We start from the raw sequence: 27,936 nt of genomic DNA on the forward strand, positions 1-27,936 counted from the left end.
TCACTCTCATCCCTCCGTCTTTAGAAAGAAGCAGATGAAAGATTGAAGCAATAAGGCGCTGGACACATGCTGCATCGAGCCAATAAAAAAAGATACAAACAGCAGCATCACCTCTTTGGTCTTCAGAGAGGGAAGATTTGTTGTCGGCCTTCATTATTTCTTCACTTACTAGAGAACATTTTGGAACTGAAAACAATGATTCCAAACAATTGTCATGTGTGTGGATGGCATTGCCAGTGTTAAGCCTGTAAACATGAAAAACAAAAAACTAAATGTAAGCTTAGAAAATAAAAAAATGACAAAAATTTACCATCAAGTGGACTCTGCTAGTCCCTTTCAATTTCAGAATTGAATGGAAAAAATATTATTTAAGTCAATACAGAAGAACCCCCGCTACTCGAGGGGGGCAGTGAATGACAAGAATCTGCATTAAACACTAATTACCAAAAAGGTGGGAAGCAAGATTATTTTACAAAATGACATCGCTCCCTACTGTCCTGGAATGTATATTACATGACTAAATCAATCGTTGGTTCAAGCCATAAAAGCGCAGCAGGTAAAAAAAACAAAACATTCAAAGTCAAACAAGTGCCGTCGAAATTTTTTTTTGAAAAAAAGCCTTGTGAAGTGTGAAATGATCCTCTCGTGTGCTCAAAAAAAAAAGTTAAAGGTGCAAAACAGCCGGGAGGAATTGCTGCAGGGGGAAAACACATTTTAAATTCTCCTTGCAGCTTTTCATCTTTGCACAGGTTGAAACACTGCAGGAAGAGATAAACCAGTGTGTCACTCCAAGGGGGAAGAATAAAAACAAAAAGTGGGACACAAAAGGACTCAGGAGACGTGAAGGGGATCGCAGTCACCACGGTGGACGTCACGATGGAACAACAGGAGGGGGGGCACCACTGCAAACTACACCCGCAATAATAAAACCTAAAAATAAATAAACGCATATTGAAACCTAAAAACAATATATCACCTTCTGGCTACTAAAACGTTGTAAAAGATAGAGCCCAAAAAGTATTTGTTCATGTTACTCAGTTCCACAAGCTCAATGCTTCTATCTAGTGGTCAAAAGGCCAAGCACACCTTGTAACAAAACTAAACCAGCCTTAATAATATAGGTATAGATTTATTTATACATACATATTCATTTATATCGGTTAATTGTACAAAAAGAACTGAAAAAAAAAAGATTTACAGTAATTAAATGAACTACAGTCATTGTCAATTTGAAATATCGCCCATTTGTCAATGAAGGCGTCACGTTTGGGATGGGGGGGCAACCAGGTGTGATCGGGGGGTCCCCTCTTGCAATTTAACTCCAGTGTTTGTTTTGAAATGCAAAGCGAAACGGGAGTTTGCAGTGTTGACGCATGGTCAGCAATTCAACGTCAACACATGGGCCAGAAATCTCTGTCGTGCATTTCAGAGTTGATATTTAGACAAGCGGCGTTGACACAAGAGGCCGGTGGGACTGGTTTTTAAATTTTTCCAGAGTTTGCATTGACACTTTGGTCCACAGCTCCATTTTGACACGATCCTTAATCCATTGTTGTAAAACCCTCGCTCCAACAAAATGGCTCAGGCGGGGATTACACAGCGATCATCCCATCTTGCATTATCCAACAAAAATGATTTGAATCTTTAAGATTGTTTTGCCTTGGGGACATTTGTGTTAACATTCCACGTTTTAGTAGCGTTTAGGGGAATTTGCAAAAAAAAAAAAAAGCGGAGGGCGACATAGAAATAAAGAAGCTTTTTTTTTTTTTTCCAAAGTGGCACGTCATAACGGACGAGCCGTCTCATTCAGGGACATTCAAGAAGTAATATCGGGGAGAGGGGGGAAAAAAAAAAATCCTACTTACAATTGCACCTGGTCTAGACATTTATGACGACTATAAAACACAAAATCTCAGAGGAGACACAGAACGCAACACAAAGCAGGTGCAATTGGAGCCACGTCATAAGAAAGAAACAAGGCAAAGGATAGGAGTGAAATATAAAATGAAGTGACAGCTCCATGTTGGAAGGGGCAAAAAAAAAAAAAAAGTAGTGTGTGTGTGTGTGGGGGGGGGTTCAATACTTCATGGGTCCATCAGAACCAAAACAGGACTGGACCAATCAATTGGGTTCGTGACCCTACTACCCTTTCGTTCAAGTCAATGAAAATCAAAGCAAAACAAGACGGTTGGCTTTTTCTTCCCGTTGATCTTCCAGAGTCTTCTTTAAACCCGTCATCATCCTCTTTTTTTTTTTTTTAGTCTTTCCATTATTTCATCCATCAACCAAAGACTCCCATCGCTCCTCACTTTATGTACTGTACATTTGGGTTAAAAAAAAAAAAATAACCAACGAAAAAAAGAGGTGTCACATGCAACATTTGGCATCTTCTTCAGTCCCCAAATGTGTGCTGCTTTTCATTTTAGAAAAATAGTTTGTCTTTTCTTTTGAAGCACATAGAGACAAGAGAGATGGGGGGGGCGACCTCAGTGGGTTTGTGGGGCGCATTGTTAGTACAAACCGAATACGTTTTGAAATGTTCTTCTTTGTAAACAGTCTGGATGGTTTTTTTTTTTTTTTCAATAGGTGCAAAAAGCAGACAGCTTGCTGTTTTTTTCTTCTTTGTTTTCAATACATTTTTGGCTGCTGTTCACCGGCTGTGTCGCTTTTTTTTTTTTTTTAAGAGGGTGAGGGGGGGGGGGGGGGGGGACCAGACGCTGACTCAGGACTTTTTCCAACAGTGCAGGATGTGTGATGAGAAGCTGTTTTTTTTTTTTTTTTTCCATCCACAGCAAGATTGTTTTTAAAAGGGTTCATTGCATTGCTTTTTGCTCCCCCCCTTGTCATATACATTCAAGCAAAGCCAACTTGTGCAGACACTGTGTATGTATGTGTGTGTGTGTGTTATATTTTGAATCCTGGGGGCCATATTGAGTGGTCCAATTATCAAAGTGCATTCTGATGGTAATTATACAATTGGATGGTGACCAGAAAAAAAAAATCGGAGGTATTCTGAGGTCAATGAGGTTATGGTTTTGTCTATTTTGTAGAGTGTTTATCTTCTGGAACTATCCTAGCTGACTGTAGTAGAATGCAAACATTTACACCGATGGACAATTCAGAGTGTTAAATGAAAATTTTGGGGAAAGTGGGAGAAACCCTCAGAAGTGGGGAAACAAATGTGAATGAAATGTGTGGAGTGTGTGTGTGTGTGTGTGTGTTACCCTGCACTGTTTGGTTTCTCTGCAGCTTCTAAAGGGGGATGCAGCATCATTGTACTGCTTGGCCAGATGGGGGGGGGCTTGTATGGGAGGGACTCCAGGAAACACGGGGGTGGAGAGGGAAGACCGACGTCGATGTCTTTTTGCATCATAGCACGACGCAGCAGCGGCAAAATCTCTGGCGGCTGCCCCCCACTGAGGGCGGAGGAGTCACGGGGGCAAAGTAGGCGTGCACTTTGATGTTAGGCAGGTGGGTCTGCAAAGATACAAGAAAATATGGTGATATAAATGTACAGTGTCATTATTACATATCCACCAATTCATAAATAACTGTACAAAACATATTCATTGAGACCCCAATATAATCATAACACTTACTCTTAGCCTCTTGATCCCGGCGCGGGTGATCTGCTGGCAGTCGTAAAGCTCGATGCGATCCAGACTGTGACAGCTCTTCAAGTGCTCCAGCGAGGCGTCCGTGATCAGCGGGCAGTTATCCAGCTCGATCACCTCCAGTCGGTCGTGGGCGCACGGTCCGCTGCCCAGGTGGCGGATGCCGTCGTCGGTGATGAGCTCGCAGTGAGACAGACTCTGCGGAGAGAAGGTGGCGGGCGGGCGGGAGGGGTGAACGACTCGGTGACTTGCTGTGAGTCAGCAGAAAAGATAAGCGCGACACTTACCAGAACTTGCAGCCGAGGGCAGTAGATGGAAAGCTGTATGATTGTTCCATCTGTAATCTGAGTTCAAAGGGGGGGGGGTTAATTATTGCAAACTGATGTTAACAGAAAAAAAAAGAAATATGTACATAAAATGTCTGTAGCGTTGTTGTCTCCTTACCTGCACACATTCTTCTAAATCCATCTTTTCAAGCGCGTGACAATTCTGTAAAAGACATTCGATAGATTATAGTGAGTTTTGCTCCAAATTTGTATTTTTTTCAATCGATTGATGAGTTTTGTATCGATTAGTCTGCGTCCACTCACTCTTGCTAGCGTTGTGAAGCCCACGTCTGTAAGTTGAGAACAACGGGCCACTTCTAATATTCTAAAAAAAGACCGTATCGTCACTGACAGTTAGTCATCATCTTGACAAGATCATGATTTTGAGATGTATTAAATTGCTACCTGAGGCGAGGGCAGTTCTGTCCGAGCGCGTGCAAGATGGCGTCTGTGATGTTGGCGCAACCCGACACACACAGCGACTGAAGACGATGGCAGCCTCGACAAATAGTAATGAGACCGTCGTCTGTGATCTGCTACTCGTGGCGAAGACAAAAAAGTAGACTTTAATCAAATATTGTCAAAATTTATTACGATGAAACAACATACAGTATATCCCAATGTACGTATCGAGTGCACTTACCGAGCATGTCTGCAAGTTAAGCGTGACCAACTCGGGACAGTTGGCCCCAATATGTTTCAGTGCTTCATCTTCTAGCTAAAAAAGGAAAAAAATAAAAATAAAGACATGACACCAAATCACAAGTGAAAGTCAATCTGAAAACATGAACAAAAGTTCAAGTGTACCAGTGTGCAGCCTTTTAGGAAAAGGCCCTTGAGTGACGGACAGGATCGAACCAGGGCCTGGATGCCGTCCTTGGTGATTTGATCACACCAGGAGATATTAAGCTGCTCCAGAAGTGGACAGCCCTCACTAGAGTGTGTGTGTGGGGGGGGGGGGGGGGGGAGAAGTCATGTGACAGGCCTCATGAAAACAATAAATGGCAACTCCACGCAAAAAACAAGTCAATTCTAAGTGAGGCTGAAGAAATCATCAATCTGGGTTTAAAATGGATTCAGATTTAGCAGTGTGAATCAGAGAAATCAGATTGGACAAAATAGGTCAAGTGTTTTTTTTTTTTAGACATACCTGAGGGCTTTGAGTGACAGATTTGTGATTGAGGTACAAGATGCTAGGTCCAGGTGCTTCAACTTTGGGCAGAACTTGCTCAAGCTATTACACGTGCTGCAAAGACAAAGAAATCGAGACAAGGTTTTGCCATGTAAAACAAAACGTGGAGCTCTTTTCAAAATACCCTACAATGCCACGGGACAGTGAGTGAAAGACAAGGAGCTAGCATTAGCATAGTGGTTAGCTCAATTCAATTCAACTCGTGTTCTCCCGATCCATGTGTGCCGTACCTGTCAGTAATCTTGGTGCAGCCGTTCAAACTGAGCAACTCGATGTTTCTGCAGTTCTGTGAGAAAGTCCTACAAAAATATAGACACACACAAAAAAAAAAAAAAGCTCATATGGATGCCGCCAAATTTTAATTCACCTCTCTTCTCTTCCAGGCTGGTTTCTCACTTCAGGGCGCTGTCCCCCACACCGAGGCACCCCCGTAGGCTCAGCTTCCTCAGGAACCCCCCGCATCGCTTTGAGATGTTCTCCACCACTCGGCCCTACCAAAAAAAAAATAATAATAATAATACACACAAAGTCTCTTCTCATTCACCACAAAATAACCCCGAGCCCACCTCGATGTCCCGTTGAAAGTCAAAGAGGTCGATCCGCTGCCAGTTGCTTCCGTCCAGAGCCAGAACATTCCAGGACTGAGGACGTACACAAAACGGTTGTCACAAATATACAAACTGGACTTACAATGAGATGCATAACTCTCTCACCCGCGAGACCTGGGCACAGCGACAGAGCGTCACCACATCGAGGAAGGAGAAGATTCTACAAGACAATGACAGTTAGGATGACACCGGTAAAAAAAATTTTCACCCAGAAAATCATCTAAGCTAGTGGTTATCAATTTAATACATTTTGGGACGGTGTTGATTATTCCCCCCGCATGCACATTGATCATCTGCTCCTACTTTTGATTCACAATGTGGATTAGCAGATCAGCACAACCAATCATGTTTCTCCTCCTCCCAGACTGAGGTCACCTTGCAGCCTAACAACTTCACCGACTTGCAAGCAGCACCATAGGACGCTAGAGCCAGCGAAGGGTGTAATAGTCCGGAGGTATTGAAGTCGAGAAAAACGTATGGGCGAACGAGACAGAGGCTTGAGTTACGGCCTTCATTTTGTTAAGAGGCTTATGTCCCTCCAGAGTCTGAAAACAATTTGAATGTTGTATAACCTAAAGGCGTCTTTTTAATCAAGCATCCGGGGAGCGGTTGGGAATAGGAGAAATGTGCATCCCGCTGTTCGGTTGATATCGTCGCCCGAGGGCATGTATGCATTCTGTGTTTGTTTATGTTGGAGGACAAATGTGTCTTTTGAGTATGAGATCAAGATTTCTCTGATCTGTATTGAGTCAAATGGGACAAATTATGGAAAATTTGACTTTTTAGTTGCTTGTATACAAATATCAAATAATCTCTGGAGTACCTGCCCACCCATCAAGTGTGAAATTAATCATTTTAATAAGATTTTTTTTTTTTTTCCTCTCCTTATGTTTATTTTGCTTCCTCAATTTCATCTGTAAATGGTTTTATGCAAGGACTATGTCTGAAGCTTTGTATTATTTGTAATATTTGAATATTTGGAACAAAAACAAATTATATAGAACATGAGTGAGTTTTGCATTTGCTATAAAGAATTCCCAACCTCACTTACCGCAGCAACAGCTCCTTAGGTAGCTTCTTATTGATGACAGCCTCATCGCTGTTTGTGAACATCTGCAAGATGCGCCAGAATGATTGCGTCAGCAAAAGACTGCTCAGATTTACTGAAGGCTAACTGATGATACTGTACAGTAATCCCCTTAGAAATGATATATTGACGAGCACTGAGAGGGGGGTGAATAGGTGATAAAGAAACAAAAAGAAAAAAAAACAGCAGTTATTGCTTGAATATATATATTTTTAGTACCTTCTTATTACCTTTGAGAGTCTTGGAAATCTTCTGTGGGTAATTTTAAGGGCAATGTTGTAAGATTATGACATTGAATAGTAGGTTGTGGTTATTTATAGTACTTTAAACTATGATAGGAAATTTTATTTTTGGGAGGGGAGACAATTAATCATGTTTTTTTTGCCATTCACAAAAGGGCTCAGTCCGTAGCCCTTGCGAATAGCTCGGGATTACTGTAGTGTATAATTTATTGTTCTATTGTACTTCTCACATGCCACCACTTTTACTTTGCAAAGATCCTCGTTCCTCGATTTGTACAGCTGCTACATAACTGTAATAGCTTTAAGTTCAAATTAACAGGAAAAGAAATTGCACACAGTAGGTTAATTTATGAGTATATTGAAGTGACATCATCATTTCAGGATACAACAAACTATTTTTGATATTTTTGCTTGGTTATGATTTTGCTCATATAAATATGTTCCTCGCTTAAGTAAAGTTTGGGAAACACAGATCTAGTGAAACAAGAAATATTGAAAGAAATAACAATCAAAAACCGGAAATAGACTTGGCAACAAATACCTTTACTTTGAAGGCAGACAAAGACCTTTTCCTGTTTTTGCATGCTGCCTGTAGCTAGCTTGGTTTAAAACTCGACCGCAGCTGTTTGACCAGCCTTGAGGATAACGGCCTGTATATTTAGCCGTTGTACCCATTCACCAAAACAACGATAAATAAATGAAATAAGAATTAAAAATAATAATTTAAAAAAAACTCAACAAACCCTATACTCAGTTGGAGTAATGCACGCGCTGCCGCATTTTTAGGGAATAAGTTCATCCAAAAATACACAACAAGCAATCTAAATAAAAGTAGAGAATAAAATCTACGTTTATCTACAACCGCAAAACCCCGACTAGTCTGTGGGCTCTATGTGGTTAAATAAATGCCTGTTGATAAAGATACAGGGCCTGCGGTCGGCTGTCAATCTGGAGCTGCAACACCAAATCGAGCCGACCCTGCAGCACAAAAACCCGACGAACAAAAAGTCCATTATGAGCCACACACCCAAATACCTTAACTTAAATTCTGAGCTAAAACCGGCTACGTCGCTATGAACTGTGGTTTTCCGGGCAGATTTTACATAGATGTAGCTTGACTGTGTTTTGTTTTGACGGCGCATAGAGAAAAAAAGATCCAGGGACCTTTAACGCACCACACGATGATAACAACATGAGCCGACATTTACAGTATACCGCTTTGTGTCCTCCTTCTCGTCGATTAAAACAAGTCAACCAAGGCCTTGTTGATGTTAGCACAAAGCACCGCAGCTAATCCCAAACGGTGCTTGACCCGCGTCAATGTCGCCGTTGATTATTATTTTCGTCCACGAATGTAATAATGGTGGTCCCGAGCGAGGCCCTGTGACGTGATTAAACGGCGTGTCAAAGGTTTGACGGGGGCCCAGGTGAACTCACCTCAAAGCGGCTCCGCGAGACGCCGTTTACCTCCTTCCCCATGTTGGACGCCGCCGCTTGCCGACTCGGTGACTTCGGGTGCGGGTGCAGTCGGAATGCAGCAGACGGGGACGCTCTTTTTGCCGATTCCCATCCACGGCTATCATGCTACCGTCCTCCCCGGAGTGGGTAGCTTGCTATTGAACGCCACGAAACGGGCCTACAACACAAACGATAGCTTCTTGCTTGCCATAAATAAAAATAATAGCGCTGTGTGGTACGGGCAGTAGCCAGCCTTATTGGCTTTGGTTTGCCCTCCCTCTCCTTTTCTCACTCGCTCCCTCCCCATCCACGCACACAATAGCCCGACTCATACATCACGCATAAATAAAGATAAAGAAATATAACGTGCAAATCTGAACGAAATGTAACTATTGATCAAATTGACAAAAATTGCAGAATTATTTTTGTTATACTACAAAAGCCAGGAGCGCACGACTCATTAAGATCGAAAGCCAGATCACGCTTTTTCCACCATGACATACATTATAAAAGATCACTTGTGTTTTCTACTGACAAACAAATCATCTTTTTGCATGATCACTTGATTCTAACAAGTTTATTTGCCACCAAGTGCTCTTTAGGAACTTTTGTTATTGCCATGGGAGATGCCTCTTCCTTGTTTCTACAAGACCACGCCCTATTGTGACAGCAGAGCCAATCATCATCTAGGTTGTCAAACGCGTCGCTCCTTCTTGTCGCTGCGCATTAAAAAAAAATTATAATAAAATTGGAAACGCTTTGATTTTCTCCTGATGATTAATTATTCCAAACATATTGCCAATGTCCTGTTGGATTTTTTAAAAACTTACTCCATCGTTGTAGAGATCACTTTCTTGTTTTTCCTGGAACACGCCCTCTTTTTATCATAGCCAATCAGCATTCACTTCTTCATATAATAAGTAAAATAGTAATATTTTCTTATCTATGAGTTGGTTGCGTATTTACAAATGACGTTTTTTAACAGTCGACTCTAAGTATTTAAAAAAATGCTCTTTGGAACTTTTTTCATTGCCGTGGGAGACGTCACGTTCTCATTTTTCCCTGGACCACGCCCCATTGTGACAGCTTCCGTTCGTCATTTACCTCCACACACAAAATTAAAAACTCTTAGATTCTGGATTATCAATGAAAGTTTTAGTATCTAATTTACAAATAATGTCTATTTGAATCGCTTAAATTTCATCCCATACCTTTATGATGATTAACTGGTGTGGAGGTTGCATTGTGTTTTTTCGTTTGAACCAATGAAATAAAATAAAATAAAAACATAGCGCAATTATTTTCTTTAATTCACAGTGTCTGCATTTTATCTTATTTTCAGTTTCGCATCCAAAAATGTTTTTCTAAAACTGTCACTTGTCGGAAAAGTAGGCGGGATATTAGACGCTGATTGGCTGTCGCTGGGAAGCCTCGTTGATTGACAACGTGTCGAGTTCCGGCCCGATCCGTCGGCGTCGTGCGCTGAAGTTGCTAGTCACAGGAGTCACAATGGCGTTTGTAGTCTCCTGCGGCTGTGGATGTTCTTAAATCCACTAGCATCGCCCTAAATATAGGCCTGGTTGATTTCCAGAGCCATTGATAGTAAACTGGAACATCTATTGCACACGATAAAACTATGATTTCGTATAAATATTGAATTTAAGGAGGGATAAAGCTTACATTAAAGGGAATATATAAACAGCACCAACCGGGTCAAGTTTTCATTTTGTTCGAGATGAGCGTCTTTTAGTGAAGGCATTTGCTAGTTTATGAACGCTAAGACCGTATTTCTGTGGAATAAAATCACCTTTTCCCTAACTTGGACAAGGACAGCTTTGACAAAGGAGACTATTTTTTTTCTTTTTCCACGGCTCAACTCGCTAGCTTGCCCAGCGTTAGCTAGCTGTGTTAGCTAAGTTGAGACTGCGAGACGACGACAGCGCAATGCTCCAACGTTTGGTAGGATAACTTCATTTAAGGACTCGCTCCATGTGAATATTGTGCTTCCCCGAAGAACAACGGTGGGATATTTATCAATTTTGTCGATTTTTTGGACGACACTACGAGTAGAATGAATCGACATTGAAGAAGGCCGACGGGACGATCGCGGCCTAGTGTGTTGATTTTTTGTTTGTTCTTGTTTGCTTAGGAACACTTGAGAATTTGTACTTGAATCGACGGTTAATGAGTTGCTTGGACCGCCAAGGCCTAGCCGCAGGAGAGGTGGTACCGACGCCGGCTTAAGGGATGCCTGGGTCGGACCGACACCATGGGACCAAGAGGAAGCCGCAGTCAAGCATCGGCGGCTTGGCCCACACCGCCCTCCAATCAGCTGCGGGAGACATGACCAGCAAAGACGGCAAGTTTCACTTGAAATCTCTAATGGCCTCGTCCAGGCGTAAACGGCACAAATCGACTAAAGTTCGGGAATTGCCACCGGCACCACCGACGATTCCCGAATATATGTCCCTGGCCCGCACGGCGCCTCCTAGTGTCCTAATGAAGCCTCTCGTGGAGTATGACGATATCAGCTCGGACTCTGACACATTCTCAGACCCACCGGGCACCAGAATGCCCGAAAGGGTGGTTCTGATGCAGCGTCTCGAGCCCTCCCCCTCACCCGACTTCATCAGGGAAGAGCCCACCCGTGAGAGTAAGAGCCGTAGACATTCCCGGAAAAAGTCCAAGGACCCCAACAAAGTTCGGGATCCCGGTAATGGGGAACGCGGCTACAAGAAGAAGAGCAGTAAGGATCGTAGTAAAAGCGCTTCCGGTGTCGGCAAGGAGAAATCGGCATCATCTGGATCATCCAAGCGTCACATTCAGCAGGAGGTTGACTTTAAGAGAGGAGATCCCATGTTCTCTCAGATGTACCCTATGCTCAGCGTAGGGAGCGCCACGTCTTCGGCGTCTTCATCCCGGAGCAAGGAGAGCGGCCGCTCTGGAAAGTCCCGTAAAGACAAGCAGCAGAGGCGAGAGGCCCGGCTAGAAGTCGCCCACAGCGACCCCCAGAAGCTCCGTGGAGAGCGAAGCCACCGCAAGTCCTCCAAGAGTAACAAGTTGAGCCCCAAAGGCAAGTCGAGTCGAGGAAACTCTCGCAAGAATACCGTCAGCGGCGCTAGCGTGGCCCTGTCGCCCAGTCCCAGGATGGCCGAGAGCCCGATGGGCGGCCAAATGATGGACGACGGCTACTCCAGGCGCAAGATGACTCAGCAATGCCCAAGTCCCTACGCGGATATGAGCCGGTGCAACAAGCAGAGATCAGATAGCCCCTACGGCAGCAGGCACAGGTCGTCCAGCTTTGAGCGAGACAGCAGTCCCTTCTCGAGGAAGCGCTCCATTAGCCCCTACATGGCCCGACGCTCCTCCAGCACCAGCCCCAGCCCAGTGTCCCGGTAAGCCTATCTCCAGTTATTTCATCCAGCACTGGTTTTGTTTAGTCTATTTTTTATCTGGCAGGGCAGCCATATTGTTTTTCACTCAAGCAACAGGTGAGTGAGCTGGAGCCTAAAATGGGTTTGCAGTTGCATGTAAATGCCACAAGATGGCGGCAAAGCATGTAAAACAGGGCTAGACATAAAATATCAAAAATGCTTCTTGCATAACTGCAACCAGTATTTAAATTATTTAACTCAAATCAAAACCTCCACAAGAGGTGACATAGCATAGTAGCATAAATAAGATGTTAGCACAAACTTACTATCATTCAAATGGTTACCGACTGCTCGGGGCTATTTGTTACTGCGTCGGGACACAAAATGCTTTTAGGGACCGCAAGCAAAAAAGAAACATTTCAAACACGAGCCTAAAACAGTATAAAGGGAATGAAGAACATGAAGATTCCACGAGGTAATGCCAGAATTACTTTGACCTGCTTGCTTAGACAATGAGTAACTAAACTAACAAACTGATGTTAGCCAGACTTTCTAGTTGTTTGCTTGTACCATGTCTGTTAATAATTGTGTAACTTTATCAACATGTATCAGGATGACCTCCATAATACTGCTTTATTCATGCGAAAATTCCCCCAAACCTTTCCTTTAGGCGCTCGGGCCGTTCCAGAAGTCGATCCCCTATGTTCTTCTCCTCTCATCGCTCATCGTCCCGATCCCGCAGCAAGCGGCACGCCCCCTCGAGCGGGGCGTTGGGCGCCGGCTCCTACAGCGCCCGGCCCGCCAGCCGCTCGCCTCCCTCCACCCACCTGCCGCTCAACTCCAGCCTGGGCGCCGAGCTCACTCGTAGAAAGAAGGAGCGCCAGGCCGCCGAAGCGGCGGCAGCGGCGGCTCGCGCCTGCGATAGTGGTTCCGCCTCCCCCGCGCCCCCCACACAAAAACCCCCAGCTCCCTCAACCTCTTCTTCCTCCTCCTCGCGGTCTAAAGTGGAGGAGCCGCAACCGCAAAAAGACTCTGGAGAAAAAGAATTTCAGGCCGCGCCTACGGTGCAGTCACCACAAGAAGCGCCGGTGTTGGAAGAACCGGTTGCGACCCCGTTACCCTCCGCTTGCACCAGATTCTCTCCTGCTGTTCCTCCTGAACCATCACCCTCCGACGCCCCTGCTTCGACCGCCTCAACTCCACCGCCCCCACCGCCGCCCCAGCAGGCCAACACCAACGTTCCACCTCCTGCCTCAGCCCCGGCCAAATCACCCGCTCCAGTCCCCACGCGGAGTCCTGCCCGACAGACGACTCTCCACAAGACTTCCACGTTGCCGCCCCTGCCTTTGCCCCCTATGTTGCTTGGAAACTCTCAAGACAGGTGAGAAGGACTTAGAATAGACTTCAATCGAGCTTAATTGGCAAAGGTTTTAACATCCCCTTGCTGGCATGTTTTCTAAATGCATATTTTGTAGTTCGTCTTCTGCATCGACAAAATTATTCTTTTCTCTTTGCCTGCTCAGCCCAAAGAAGCCCACTCATCCTCAGCGAGGGTCCAGGAAGGAGAAGGAAACCCGGAGCCGGCCGTCACTCATCGATCTCCCGCTGCCGCCCACCCTGCTTGGGGGCGACTCCCCACCGCTCCATTTGTCCGCCCATCACGGATTGTCGCTCCCCCTGCCCGCCCTTAAAAAAAGACCAAAGTGAGTGTCACACCTTACGAGATGTCAGTCGAGCCCGGCGTATCACAAAAATCTGCATTTAATTGACATTTATGTGGTCAATTAGCACTTGTGTAGGGAACCCTGGTCCGACCACAGCCATGTTTTCCGTGTCGCCGTGGCGCAACACACCTGATCCAAATGATCAGCTCATCAGCAAGCGCTGTCGAAAGCTGAAACACGCCTTATCGTTTGAGTCAGGTGTGTTGCCGCAGGAAGACATGGAAAGCAGGCAGGTTACGGCTTTTGTGGGACCAGGGTTCCTCAGGCTATATCTTTTCATTTATTCCATATTACACTGAGAAGTGTCATTTCTTTCTCCTAAATTCTTTCAGGATTTGTTGCCCTCGCTACGGCGAGCGCAAACACACCAAGAGCGACTGGGGCAAGCGATGCGTCGATAAGTTTGACATCATCGGCATCATCGGAGAGGGCACCTACGGCCAGGTGTACAAGGCCAAGGACAAAGACACGGGTAAGACCGCGTTGATGGTCATCTATGAAAGCCACAGTGGTGTTGATTCGTCACACGCGCGTCGCCAGGCGAGCTGGTGGCCTTGAAGAAAGTGCGCTTGGACAACGAGAAGGAGGGTTTCCCCATAACGGCCATCCGGGAGATCAAGATCCTGCGGCAACTCAAACACTGCAGCGTGGTCAATATGAAGGAGATCGTCACCGACAAGCAGGATGCGCTTGACTTTAAAAAGGACAAAGGTAAGCGGTTAAAAACCGCTGGGTCATTTACCCTTTCCAAGTTTCTGCCTCGAAGATTTAGAGGCGGCTGAGCCAATAGTTGATTTTTCAGCACACGTAAATTTAGGATGGATATAGACTGCATGAGCTGAAGATTAATTCACCTCCCCCCAGGAGCGTTTTATCTAGTCTTCGAGTACATGGACCACGACCTCATGGGCCTGCTGGAGTCGGGCATGGTCCAGTTCTCGCAAGAGCACATCCGCAGTTTCATGCGCCAGCTGATGGAGGGCCTGGACTACTGCCACAAGAACAATTTCCTGCACCGTGACATCAAGTGCTCCAACATACTGCTGAACAACAGGTACAACTGGCACAAGAAGTTGTTTTAGTGTGGAAATGTTATGTCGCGTGTTCCTCAAAACAGATGTGCTCTTGTCTCTTTTTAGAGGTCAGATTAAACTGGCTGACTTTGGTTTGGCTCGCCTTTATAATTCCGAAGAGAGGTAAGAATTAAGCTTCCTTTATGACCTTGGTGGTTTTTCCTTCAGTCACATATTTTCGCCACTAGAGGGCACTGTTACTCTTTGTTCACACTTTGTATGCTTTCAGCCGGCCATATACGAACAAAGTCATCACGCTGTGGTATCGACCCCCTGAGCTGCTGCTGGGCGAGGAGAGGTACTCTCCGGCCATTGATGTGTGGAGTTGTGGGTGAGTTTAAAATCGATTCACAAATCCTCTTGGGAGCTTTTATCTTTTTTGTGTAGCTTCCATTCACTTTTGATCAACTTAACTCTCTGCCTCTTGTGGTTCAGGTGCATTCTTGGGGAGTTGTTCACTAAGAAGCCCATCTTTCAAGCCAACCAGGAGCTTCTGCAGTTGGAGCTCATCAGGTTGGTCCTCCTGCTCTTCCTAACCAGATGTGTGACGAAAATGCTATTTTAAATATGGTGCCAAATGTTTGATAATACATTTTCAATTGTATTTGGAGATCTTTCCAAATCCACCAAAAAAATATTAAGCCTGCCTTTTTTATTTTATTTATTTTTTTAATCTTTGGTCTTGCAGTCGCCTATGTGGCTCCCCCTGTCCTGCTGTCTGGCCTGATGTTATCAAGCTGCCCCTCTTCAACACCATGAAGCCCAAGAAGCAGTACCGGCGACGACTGCGGGAGGAATTTGCCTTGTACGCCCTTGTCTAAAGCCGCCCTGGACGCCATTCGTTGTCTATTCGGAAGCTGATCGACATCTCTCCCCCTTGTGTTCTACAGCTTGCCCACGCACGCCCTCGACCTGCTAGACCGAATGCTGACCCTGGACCCTTCGCGCCGCTGCACGTCGGAAGGAGCGCTCAACAGCGACTTCCTGTGCGACGTGGACCCCATCAACATGCCGCCGCCGGAGTCAGTCGACTTGAATTTTTATTTTTCAGTCGAGTGCTTCACTTCTGTAACAGCGGGCATTTCAATCTCTCCCCCCACCACCTATTTAGTCTTCCTCATCATCAAGACTGCCACGAGCTGTGGAGCAAAAAGCGGCGGCGTGCGCGTCAGAGCGGCCTGCCCGAGGATGTCCCCAAAGCACCCCGTAAGGACATCTCAGGTACCACAAGCGGGGAGAACAGTCGTTCGCAAACCAGCCCGGCCGGAGCCCCCCCGCCTCCGCCTCCTCCGCAGCGAAAACCCCCTTCGGCTGCGGTCCCGGACAACGATTTATCAGGTAAATATTTCCCGTTATTCTTTTTTTCCTTCCAGTTTTGAATAAGAAATAAGTCAGATGTTATGTTCCTGCATTGATTGAGGTTCTCCTGTTTGTCCAGTGTTGGGCGCTGCCGCCGAGCAGCTGAACCAGACCGAGTTGGCCCTGCTGCTCAACCTCCTCCAAGGCCAGACGGACATCTCCCTTGCGCAAGTCTCCCAGCTCCTTAACCTGTCCAACCCAGAGACGCTCAGCCAGTCGCTGTCGGCGCTCAGCGACGCCCCCGACCAGCACCAACAAGGTGGCGCGCCGGCCGCAGAGCCACCGGAGCCGTCGCCCGACGCGCTAGACGTCGGGCATCTCCCGGAGGAGCAGGCCAACCTGCTGGCGCTCCTCCTGGGCCACATCATAAAGCCGCAGGGCGAGGAGCAGGCCGACGAAAGCAGCAACGGCGTCCAGTCGGGGGAGGCCTTAACGCGCGCTTCGTCCGCTTCTGCTGCTGAGCGCAAGGGCAAGTCTGGCTTTAGTCTGTAGGAGGTGACAAGGGGGAATGTCGTCACTGGGGACTGAGAGGAAAAGTATTGTTACTTTAGATTTTCCAGCTACAAAATTATCATACAGTAATCTCCCGCCTTTTGTGGGTGGGAGTGATCGAGCGCCGCTTTGAATGGCGCTTTTTGATCTTACAAAAAACAAGAACACACCAGCATTTGCAGTTTGTCCATTGATCTCAGTTGTGTCAATCCACGAATGAGAGCATAGCTTACATTTAAAAAAAAAAAAAAGGTGGTTGGCGACCCACGATAGTGCGGGGGATTACTGTATATACTGACAAAATTAGTGCGATGATTATTTTAATTGGGTAAATCATATAGTCCACTTTTTAACTCCCTCAAATTTCAATTTTTTTTCCTCCCCGAATGTGTATATATATATATAAAAAAAAAGTGTCTTCATGTTACCGGGGTGACGGTTTCCTGCACACGAGTTTAGCAGACTGGTGTACACAATAAATGCACCATAAAGTCGAGTGTCATTCATTTGTAGAAAGTTAAAAAGTCCACTCCCCCACTCTCCTCCATCCTCCTCTCACGTTTACCCGCTTTTCCGTGTTATGTTTTTCTCACTCATTGGTTCTGTATCACATTTTCCCCCCCACCACCATCTTCTGCTCTCAGCAGAAGGAAGCTTGAGACTGTCATGTTCGCCTTTTTACACGCTCATAAGTTATCAAGTGGAAATAAATGTTTTCAATCTTTAGACCTTACTTGCATGTTCTTCCTTTAGCTTTTATTTTACCCACATACCATTTTTTATTTATTTTTTTCTCAACACGGATTAAAAAAAGAATGAGGTTAGGTGTTTGAATGAAATGCTTTCATTTGGCCTTGAGGAAGCTGCAACTTTCTAGCAATTGAAGTCACCCTATCCATGCCAATCCCTCTCTTTCTCACCCATCCCACTCTCCTGCTAAGAAAAATACAGCTTAGTGCAAATGTTTTTAATAGGCGCTCACTTTAAAAACAGATCTTCTCACTTTTACATTAACATAACTAGAGCGAATTGAACGAATTACGCATGCTGTAATGAGTTTGAATGTCTCCCTCTTGTGGACAAGGTAGGAACTACAGCGTGTGTTCTTGCATCCTTAAAAAAAACAACTCAAGACTGTTGACTAATATGTGATGTCCTCTCCAGATGGGCCTAAAAGGAAGCCATTCACCACCTGCCCCGCACCCCCACCTGGTGACCAGCGTCCACCCTCACCTCCAGGACTGCCACCCGCCACCGGAGTCCCCTGCCTGAGCCAGGACATCAGCACATCGGAAATAGCAGCCGCTCTCCTCCAGCTCATCTCAGATGCGGGCGCCCCTTCAGATGGAGAGGAGCCGTCACCCGACACGGAGGGCCCAGCCAAGGCTCAGCCGCCCGCAGCTGAGGCCCTGGCCCCTCTTGAAGGTGATTCTTCCAACGCAGCCCAGTTCCTCAAGGACCAGGACCTCCGGTTTTCCCATGGAACCACCCACTGAGCTCCTTACTTGAAGTCACACAGGCCTCCACCCCACAGTTCCAAACCCAAGAGTGGATACATAGGAAGTAAATCATCCGGGGGGGGAAGGACTGATGGGGTGTAAGTGTTTTGAGTCTACTTGGTTCCTTGATTTATTTTAAAAAATGATTTATTATGCAGGGTTTGCATTTGTCTGCCACTGGAAGTGAGGTAAAGTTATTCGGCAAAGACGCTTGGCTTCTCTCCATCTTCTGCCTGAATGCTGGACGGTGCTGACTGCAAGGCTGGATGCTTTGTTTTTCTTTTTTCGCCAATGCTGCTCTGTACTTGCCATCAATTAAAAAAAACAACAACAGTAAACTCGGTGTTGTGACAAGCCTTATTAATACAGCCCATAGCGCTCATCCTCTGCTCTTTAAAACATAAAATCAGTCGCTCAGCGTTTCTGCTTGGTGAAGTATGAAGTTTAGTCGCACAAAAGAGACTCAAGCGCTTTTCCTGGAGGGTATTCAAAAGCCGTTCTTTGCCTCCTTGTGTGAGCTAAAAATGCTTTTCTTTTTTTTTTGCCCAGTTATTTTCTAAATAAAGAAAATAACTCGCTTGAAGAAAGTCATAATATGGTTCATTGTTATCTTGAAATGAGTGCAATTCGTGTGTCGAGGAAAGCACATATTTTGTAATATGTTTTGTGTGTTGAGTTTATTAAAAGACGTTATGAGAGCAATTTAAGTCTGTTGTCTGGAATATAAAGTAATCACCTTTAAACAGATATTTAAAAAAAAAAATCAGTTGCCTATCTATTTTACATTTTGACCCTGCACATTTTTGTAAACCAAAGATGAATCAAATTCATATACAGAAACAAAATCCCTTTTTTTGGTGTTGAATTAGTAAAATGATTAATAGTAATTTTTATTACTACAAAACAAACTTATACTTGATGGAAGGAGTGTGGACCAATCAGCGTCCATCAGGAAGTGAAGCCGGAAGTGAAGCCGGAAGTGAAGCTTTTGACACAAGTAGATTGCCAAATTGATCGTCTACCTTTTCAGAACGCTTTAAAATGATTATTTTTTACTTAATAGTTGCAGTAGAACTTCTTTTGGAGACATTAGAGGTATGTAATGTCTTCTTTTGGTTTCCACTCATGTTGTTTTTAACAATGAGAAATCCGACGGCTTAGCTGCTACAGGTACGACCCGCCTACTTGTTTAGTGTTGATCTGATTGGCAATGAAACATGAAGGGGCAATTTATTAATACTGAATTTAAGAACGTTTCAGAATTCATAGAAATGTTTGTAAAGTGACATCAATGACTTAAAAAAAAAAAAAAAAGCATTTCCTCCCTTAAATTCCAACCCAAATTCAATCTCTTTATGGAGCTTCTGACACAGACATGCATAAACTGCTGATTGGTAAACTTGCCAACTGCATTCACTCTGTGTGTGGATTGGTCTCATGCACACATAGCTCCTCAGTTGGCAGGCTAACAGAGACGCTTAGCCCTCTTGGCCCAAAGCGTGCAGCTGAGGCCTCTGGGTGAAAGATGCATTCATTGAGTGGCTCACCTGCCCTCCAGCAACCAGCTCACTGTTAATGTGTGTGTGTGTGTGTGCAGCTGAGCACGCGTGCATGACTATTGTGTATGTTTCTGTCTGATGCCTTCACCCGCCGGGACTTGGGATAATAGTGGAAGTGCCCGTAGGGAGGAGTGGGCACGACCACTGCCAAGTCACAGAGACCGGGCGAATAAATCAGCAGGGTGAGGTGAAGGAGGCGCGCGCCATCAATCAGAAGGGCACCTTATGGAGGGGGGAGGCGGGGGCAATGCCCATAAACGTGCCACGCTTGCCAGGCTGAAGCATGTTGTCACCATTCCGCAGACAGGCGACACGGTAATGGAACGTGGCTTCCATTTTGAATGTCGGTGAGCTTGACAAACAATAGCGGCGGTTTGTCAGGTGTCTCGCTTTCAATGGATTTAACTCCCTCGTTTACCACCTAAGATGATTGGCACTATTTGTTAAAAGCTGAAACCAAACAAAGGCTAATGGCCAAAGGTATGGATCTCTGCGGTCGTCCTTCATGTTGCCACGCCAAACAATGCGAGGTTGAACAGCGAGCGCATTTCATTTGGCGGCAAACGCTCATTCAGGATGATTGAAGGGCAAAGGTGATTTATAACATGGTAAAAAAAAAAAGAATCCATGTCTTTTCTTTTTCAATTTGTCTTTCAGTCCACCCACCCCTTCCAACTGTATCTTCCCATTTGAGGTCCTTCTGTCCTCTACATATCTGTCAGTCAGCCCGTCCATCCATCTGACCATCTGTCTGTCTGTAATTTCGATCTGTATGTCCATTTGTTTCATCTGTCTGTTCATTCCCTCCTCCTCTCGGTATTTCTGACATTCCATCATCCTTCGATCTATCTTCATCCCTTTTGTTTGTCGGTGCATCGATAATTATGTTCAAAGTTAGACACTTTATAGATGTGATCTATCCCCATTAAAAATGTCTGCCATGATTCCCAGAAGTGAAATATTCTTTACTGCGAGTCACACAGTGTGTTTTATAGACGCCCTAACTGCGTCTCACTTCGCTCCTCACTTTATAGTTTTGCTTGAGAGAAACGTCTGCCATGACACACACACACACACACACCTACTCATTATTATTTCGCCGTCGCTCCGTGGCAGCGAGGCCTCATTGGGAGTTTTTAGGAGGTACAGATGTGCGCTGATGTCACAGGCGGCGGGTCAGGAGACGAGGCGTACTCCGGGATAACGACTTCCTGCTTTTTGGAATAAATCCAAATCTCTCTGAGATGTTGTGGCAGATTAAGAGTTGTTGATGCTGTTTTGGTTATCTTTTTGATTCCATAATATAATTGCCATATTATTGCAATCTGTAAAGTATCATTCCAATCACTTGTCAAAAGACGTACTGAACGGCCTCTGATTTATTTTTCATCTCCTTCGGACATTTTTCAGAGTCAAATTCTCGGCATGATGCAGCATTTCCATCAGGCCTCATCGCCTTCGTCTTCTACTTCCCGTGCAGACGTCGCTTTAAGGCAAGAGGGGCTGATGGGAAAGCAGTCAGCCAAGAGGGTGGAGCTGGTGAGTAAGTGTGTGTGTGTGTGTGTGTGTGTGTTGGGATGGGGGACGTGGGGTGTGTCGACGGGCCCTGCAGGACCATTTGTGCTGAAGCTCATTTGCGCAGCGACACTTAATTGGCTACAACAATTAATTAATGTGTTGGAAAGTTGGCACAAAAAGTTCATTTAAGAGGGTTTTAATAAGCAATTAGAGGAAAAGCAGCGAAGAGGGGGGAATTAGCCAGCGCGAGCGTCTGGCACGTCCGACTGTAAGCGAAGGCACCGCTTGTTTTTTTTTTTTTTCTTTCCTCCTCACTGACCTCTCCCTTTTTTTTAAAGGGGCTGATGAACGGCCAGGCCGCCATTAGAACTCTATTATTCGTCTTTCAGGGGTTCTCGCTGCGTTCCTCCAAGTGCCTTCAAAGCCACGGTGACCTTATATTGTGTCCGCGTCACCCCCCCCCGACAGCGTGGCCCCTCCCAGCGCCACCTCTTGTACCGCTGCCCGGTGTAAACTATCGCATGACTAATGAGCGGAGCAGGTTTGAATCCTAGGGAAGATGTCCTTGGAAGACGAATGCATTTTGCGGTGGAATAATTAGCTTAATTAACAAATTCTGCATGCATATTCATCAGCCTATTAATGTCCGCGTTGCGCCCTGCTTGATGAGCAACACAATAATAAGCGCTTCATTTGCATATGTATGTTCACACTCATGCCCCCTCTTAAAAAAAATAAAATAAAAATAAAAAAATTGCTCAGGAAGACCGAATATTACTGCAGCTCGATTCGTTCCCGTATGTCCGTATCGGTAGGGGCCGTCAGGAACTGTGTTGACGTAATTAGAGGAGCTTCATTTAGTCCGTTTGTCTTGTGGGGGAAACTCTGAAAATGTGCATCTTTGCTAGTATCTCATTTGCGGTGCTGCCGGATATCAGATGGAGCTAAATGAGATTCAAAATGTGTTTGTGTGTGCGTTCATGTATATTTGTGTGTGTGTGTGTGTGTGTGTATATGTGTGTGTGTGTGTGTGTGTGTGTGTGTGTGTGTGTGTGTGAGACTAGTTGACTGCATTCCTGCTTCCTGCTTCCTGTTTGCTTCCCTCGTCTTATTTATTCATTCATGCCCATCAGACTTGTCTAACTTATTTATCCCTGGCTTTTGAAGTTGGGCTGATGAAGTGAACGTGTGTGTGATTGTGTAATGTGTTTTTGTGTATTTGCGAGTTCCCCTCTGATGACAGGTGCTTTATTGTGAAAGGAACACTCAAGCTAGAAGGGACGGCAACGAAGCAGTAGCGTCTTTTTAGTTCCTTGATTTGTGTTTACGCTTGAAGGGCTTGTCGAGCGCGTTTGTGTTTACTTTCACGCTGGATTTGTATGCCGAGTCGCAGGGACGCTCCGCGTGTATTTGTGTGTCAGCTTCTGTCAATGTGTGTGTGTTGCACATTTCCTGTGAGGCTGCCCGTGTGTATGTGTGTGTATTTGCGCTCGTCTCATTGTCGTGTGTGTTTAACCGGATCTCCTGCACACAAACCGGACCCAGACGTGGGACGGGCCTTTTTCATGGCGTCTTTTTTTTTTTTGATGCGATGACGAGGGGAAAAGGAAAGTGTGTGTGTGTGTGTGTGTGTGTGTGTGTGTGTGTTTTCATGATGCCAGCTTGCCTTCAGACAGCAGCAGTTTGCCGAGTGAGAATTAAAAGTAGGGAGAGATGCCAAGCGAGTCCCCTGAGACACATTGAAGAGACAGAAGAGGAAAAAAAAAAAAGAGGATTTTTAAACATGCACACGCATTTGTAATCATCACAGAAAGGAAGGAAGAGAACATCACACGTTGTCCTCTGTGGTCACTTCCTGTTGGTGGAAAGCCACCTGTCCATATATTTTTGTCCATTTTAGCGTAGCGTCAAGATGGCCGCCACCTTCCTCTCCCTCCCCGCCTCCTCGTCTGTCTGTCTGGGTCTCGGCGGTCCGGGCGAGGTGACACCCAGTGTGCCGTCATGTGACACCGAGCTGTCACCTCCCACTTCCCCCGCATCACACCTCTGCCCCCTACTGGGCCGGACCCATCAACACACACAAACACACGCACGGCCTGACACCTCCTCCTCCTCTGTGGGAAGCCAACATCACTTTGGAAGAATTCTTCAATGATTTAACTTTTGCATGGACACAAAATCGAATTTGCTCTTTATAATATTTTTTGTTTGCATCATCTGCAAACTTAAATTGACTTAAATTCACTTCAAGAGTTCCCAAAAAATGCAAATGGACTTTTTGGGATTCCAAGGGAACATTTCTAAGCATTCCAGGCTTCAAATCAAAAGCTTTGCCAAAGGTGACAGGAAGTGAGGTGGCAAATAAATCAGGCGAGAACGTTTCCAGGAAGTTGGCAGGCGGCGCCCACCGGCGAGGGGTCGCGCTCGGCCCTCGGATGAAAGCGGGCGCTCGGACCGGCGCCACAAGCGTGGCCGCTGCCCGCCTCTTCTGTGGCGATTGAGATATTTTCGCATTAGTTGGTGTCAGGAGTAAATTAGAGGCCAGATCTGTTTTCTAATCAGAGCACAAGCAGCGTGTTAGAGGAATTAGGGCGACAGCTGCCGGGAGCTTTTTATTCCTCTCTGCCTCAGCCAGAGACAGGCGGACCCCAGCTCAGGGACCACCTCTTTACCACAGCCACCTGTCAACACCGCCATGCGTGTGTGCATGTGTGTGCGCGCCCTCCTCCCTCCCCTCATAGACATCCTCACAGTCGTGCGAGTCCATCGCCGCTCGCTTGCACGCGCCAACGCCGTCTGGCGCGCTGACCCGCCGCCATCTTGGAAATAAAATGACAGTGCAGGTTGTTTGCAGAAAGTCGCAGATTCGAGCTTTAGCAACCCTGGCTAAAAACAGCTCGTCTGAAAAAGGAAAAATCTCTGCAACAGTTGGAAGTAATACTGAATTACTCACAGAAAAATTAAGCGCGAGGTGACGAACCGCACTTTGGTCGGGATCTGAACTTCCACCCTCCTTGTTTGCCATTCCACTTTTAAACGTGACCTGTAAGTGAATCAAAATGTCACCACTGAACAATTTGGTTTTGCAGTTGGTTAATTAAAAGACAAAGTCAAGGACAATTACATTTTTTTTGTGTGGACAGAATCCAAAGGTGTTGGCATTCAGGTCGGGCGCTGTGACACTAAAAGAGGACGACGAACAATTCCCCTGAAGATGGATGATGAAAACGTGAGTGTTGTGAGCCACAGTGTGCTGATGATGATGTCTCTGGTGGGCCCGACTGTGGGAGGGTGAGAGGTGTGGGAGATGGCGTGGTAACGCACACACAACGCACTTGGTTCCCAAATGTCACTTCCCTGTGGTGTGAGCTCCCTTTTTTTTTCTAATCCTACATACTGCATATACTGTATGTTCTTAAGTGACATATTATTATTTTTATTATTATTAAGCATTAATTTTGTAAATAAACATTTTTTTAGCATTTTTTTTGTAAAAATTATTGTTTTCAAAATTATTATATTTATATTGACCATACGATTCTACTATTCATCTAAATGGTCCAGGCAATATTATGTTTTTTATTTTTATTTTTTAAAATAATTTCCCTATGCTTTTTTTATTATTATATCCATGCAAAAAAAAAAAAAAAGCGTGAAGTCAACTTGTTATACACACATAGCATATTATGTTTTGTTTTAAAAGTGTGAAAAAAAACAACATTGCACCTACATTGCACCAGAAATAACCTGGTATCAGCGAGCTATTAATACCATTTTAATTTGGAATTGGATTATCAGCACAAGCCCACTTGCGTGAACATTAAGCTAAATGACGCAGTAGCGTGACCCATCTGGACCGGGAAGACGAAAAGCTCGTGTCGTCCTCTTTGAACTTCCATTTCCATCTCGTGGTTGCCGATGCTAATTTGCCGCACATAGGATGCGCACATTGTGTCATAAATAGAGCGAGAGTGGCGTTGGCGGGCCTGGACGTGAGCCAGCTCTGCACCAGTTCACTGGTTGAATTATTAACACCGACTCTGTCTATGTGTGTGTGTGGAGGGGGCACGACAAAGAATAGATTTTTCCAAACAGAACGAGAGAATTTGGGATAAGTGCAGGAAATAAAGCCCTGGATGGCGGCGGCATATTACCGATTCTGTGCTGTGTGTGTGTAGCAAAGCGAGGGGTGGGGAAGAGCGATGGCGAGATATCAGGGAACGTTGGTTCCTATCCAAAGAGTTAATGTTGCGCTCATTGATGGATAGAGTGCCAGCAAGGAGGCTCCGTACAAAAGATGGATGGAGATTAAACTGCCCGCCTCTCCCGGCGCTTTTGCTCCTGCTGTACGGGTTGGTTTGATCAGAAAATCTCGACTTCAGTGACTTAAAACCGTTCATATTTAGGGTTTGAATGCTAATGGTAGAAAATATCAATGTAGATTTTTTTTTATAGTTCATAAATTCCATATTAATATTGTCACATAGTATGTCTGTGACAAATACACCACTATCATGTATCAATCTTCTTGAGACGTGAGCTATGCTAGCAGTTAGCATTCAAATTTGCAATTTTGCTTTTGTTGACAAACACAAAATCTATATTACCACGATACAGTGTTTATTTACCACTATGCTGTGTCAATATCGTCGTTCTTGTGTGTTTGTGATTTGAAAAAGAATAAACGTGACACAAACTAATGTATGTATATTTCATTTTTGCAGTTTCCACTTGAGTTGATGATTACAATATGGGCAGGTATTCATATCGTTTGTTCCCTAATACAGGATTCATCTACCATCATATTGATGTCAGCGATTGAACTAAGAATAGTTGCATTTTTTTTTGTCGCATTCTATTTTTAGTGTCTTTTTTTTTTTTTTTGCCTGAGAGGCCACCACACACACATATGCACACTTTCCCCATCTTCCTCCTCTGGTGGGGGCATCGAAGGGGTGAAGTGATCTGTGTGAAAGCCTCCTGTTCGATGCGCTGAGGCAGAGGAGGATTGTGGGTAGTGGCTGTCTGCAGGGGTTGGGGGGGGGGGGGCGGCGACGGCGATGAAGGGGAGGGGCAGGATGGGTTGCCGGGGCGGGCGGCAGCAGATGGCGTGCCACACTGCGAGGGCCGTCGGCTGGCATCCAGAAGAGGAGGAGGAGGGAGGGAAGGGATTGGAGGGGCACCGCTCCCAAAGTGCCAGCAGGCATCAGGGGAAGGAGAGCGGGGAGGCAGAGGTGAGGGGCTTCGGCGGGAGAGGCGGCTGCTAGACATTGTCGGATTAAAGCTCATAAGCGGGATTGCGCCGCTAATTGCGGGAGAACAACAACAACCAACGCCCGTTTAGCTTTCAAGAGTCACGAGCCGCCGTTGACCTTGTCTGAAAATGGCCTCCTACCGGAGCGTGACGCCGCCATCGGGTCGGCGTACGACATGCGCTGTGACAAGCTGCTCTGATGTGACACGAATTTGGCAGACGCCGTTCCCCAGATCGTTGATGTCCACCAATGTCCCCTTGACACTTGAGACCTTGGCTGTCCCAAGTTTTTCTTCCAAGGGCTGCGTAAAGCACGCTTATATTCTTAAATTTGATGAACGTCCGGCTAACATTTTGTTTGCGGAAAGCTCCGTGGCCTAATTAATAAACGTAATTTTGGTAAACACGATAGAAGAGCGACGGCATCAAAAATGCTCACGCAGCTGCCGTGCACGTTTGTTTTTTGTTTTTTTCGCCTGGAAAACTCCCGTCACGCTCACTCCAGAGACCGGCTGTAAATATTTCATTTCCCGTTGTCATTTCGCATTCACACGTGCACGTGGGATGCTAATGCTAACCCACATCTTCCGACCTGTGCTAGAATACACACACACACAAAACACACGGGTTTGCTAGGCCGCACTCCTGGGTCGATCATTTGACCTAGTTGTTGTCAAGACGCGCGTTTGACACTATTCTGAGAGATTGGTCGCAGCTTTATGAGGCGATGGCTTTGTTTACGTTCGGGCACGGGCGCCTGGCATCGCCTGCAAGTATTGCAGAAAATGAACCCGCGTCTAATTAAGGAGCACTTTCAGTCGAGCGTGCGCACACTCACACAGACGCACAAAAACATTGCAACCCAAGACGGTTTGAACAGATGTTGAGGAATTTAACATGCAAAAGGGAAGTGGGACTCCCCCCACGGTGTACTCCACCTCTCCTCATGCACACTTTCACACTCCACATCAGGGCTGGGCAAACTTTTGCTGTTTTTTAAAACACAAGATTGGGTCAGGCCATTCCTAGAAGAGGTACAAAAACACTTAGGTGGTATTTTTTTGTTACTATTTATGAATCTATATTTATTCTATTTATATATTTTCATTGTATTATAGAAATGGTAAATAAAAAACAGTTTTATGAATATAAAAATACTGATAGAGATTTGCATTTTATTCTTTATACATTTTTTTTTTAATTAATTAAACTATCACTAATATAGTGAACTCAATCAAACTCAAAAGTAGGGGACTTTAATTTGATTTAAAAAGTAGATATTTGCACATCAATATAATGAATTAAATGATTAGTTTATTTAAAAAAAAAAAAAAACATAAATGGTTTAATTTACAATTCATTTTCTAACAGCTCAATTCACCAATTATTTTAGGAACTAAATTAATAAAAATAATGACCTAATTTTATTTTGGACCATTAAAATTGATAATAAAATAAAATGACAAATATTGCTGGATGTGAACATCCAGTGGTCGAAATTTAAGTGCTTTAGGTGGCACGTGGGCCACACTTTACACACCCCTGCTCCACTTGTAT

At 45.2% G+C, this 27,936-nt stretch overlaps 3 protein-coding genes across 7 annotated transcripts in view; 2 read left to right on the top strand and 1 right to left on the bottom strand.

Moving 5' to 3' along the window:
- Positions 1-2,965: 2,965 nt before the first annotated feature.
- On the bottom strand, positions 2,966-9,332 carry fbxl20 (F-box and leucine-rich repeat protein 20). Of its 4 annotated transcripts, none has more exons than XM_085933110.1 (15): positions 8,507-9,332; positions 6,792-6,853; positions 5,846-5,900; positions 5,699-5,773; positions 5,529-5,623; positions 5,363-5,431; positions 5,091-5,186; positions 4,748-4,874; positions 4,584-4,658; positions 4,346-4,476; positions 4,205-4,265; positions 4,059-4,103; positions 3,902-3,958; positions 3,600-3,812; positions 2,966-3,477 (listed from the first exon to the last, which is right to left on the bottom strand). In XM_085933110.1, the coding sequence occupies exons 1-15, from the start codon at positions 8,546-8,548 to the stop codon at positions 3,370-3,372; spliced, it is 1,311 nt and encodes a 436-aa protein (XP_085789236.1). In that variant the 5' UTR covers positions 8,549-9,332; the 3' UTR covers positions 2,966-3,369. The 4 variants fall into 4 exon arrangements, with proteins under 4 accessions (XP_085789236.1, XP_085789239.1, XP_085789237.1 ...); XM_085933113.1 differs by lacking the exon at positions 8,507-9,332 and adding an exon at positions 8,285-8,474; XM_085933111.1 differs by lacking the exon at positions 8,507-9,332 and adding an exon at positions 8,245-8,474.
- A 655-nt stretch (positions 9,333-9,987) lies between these two features.
- cdk12 (cyclin dependent kinase 12) lies at positions 9,988-18,742 on the top strand. 2 transcript variants are annotated; one of them, XM_085933108.1, is made up of 15 exons: positions 9,988-10,548; positions 10,677-11,922; positions 12,572-13,282; positions 13,425-13,604; positions 13,958-14,097; positions 14,166-14,336; positions 14,490-14,679; positions 14,765-14,821; positions 14,928-15,029; positions 15,134-15,211; positions 15,387-15,503; positions 15,589-15,720; positions 15,810-16,036; positions 16,137-16,526; positions 17,714-18,742. In XM_085933108.1, the coding sequence occupies exons 2-15, from the start codon at positions 10,775-10,777 to the stop codon at positions 18,043-18,045; spliced, it is 3,975 nt and encodes a 1,324-aa protein (XP_085789234.1). In that variant the 5' UTR covers positions 9,988-10,548; positions 10,677-10,774; the 3' UTR covers positions 18,046-18,742. The 2 variants fall into 2 exon arrangements, with proteins under 2 accessions (XP_085789234.1, XP_085789235.1); XM_085933109.1 differs by having other exon boundaries at positions 9,988-10,486.
- Positions 18,743-18,997: 255 nt separating this feature from the next.
- Positions 18,998-27,936, top strand: part of ppp1r1b (protein phosphatase 1, regulatory (inhibitor) subunit 1B) — a 33,430-nt gene continuing 24,491 nt past the window's right edge. The window contains exons 1-3 of the mRNA XM_085934113.1: positions 18,998-19,143; positions 21,018-21,146; positions 24,269-24,354. The gene's annotated coding sequence lies outside the window, so the exon portion shown is untranslated. The remainder of the gene's footprint in view (positions 19,144-21,017; positions 21,147-24,268; positions 24,355-27,936) is intronic.

Source organism: Syngnathus leptorhynchus, chromosome 16 (assembly GCF_054491065.1).
Source record: "Syngnathus leptorhynchus isolate UIUO chromosome 16, UIUO_Slep, whole genome shotgun sequence".
Taxonomy (NCBI): Eukaryota; Metazoa; Chordata; class Actinopteri; order Syngnathiformes; family Syngnathidae; genus Syngnathus; species Syngnathus leptorhynchus.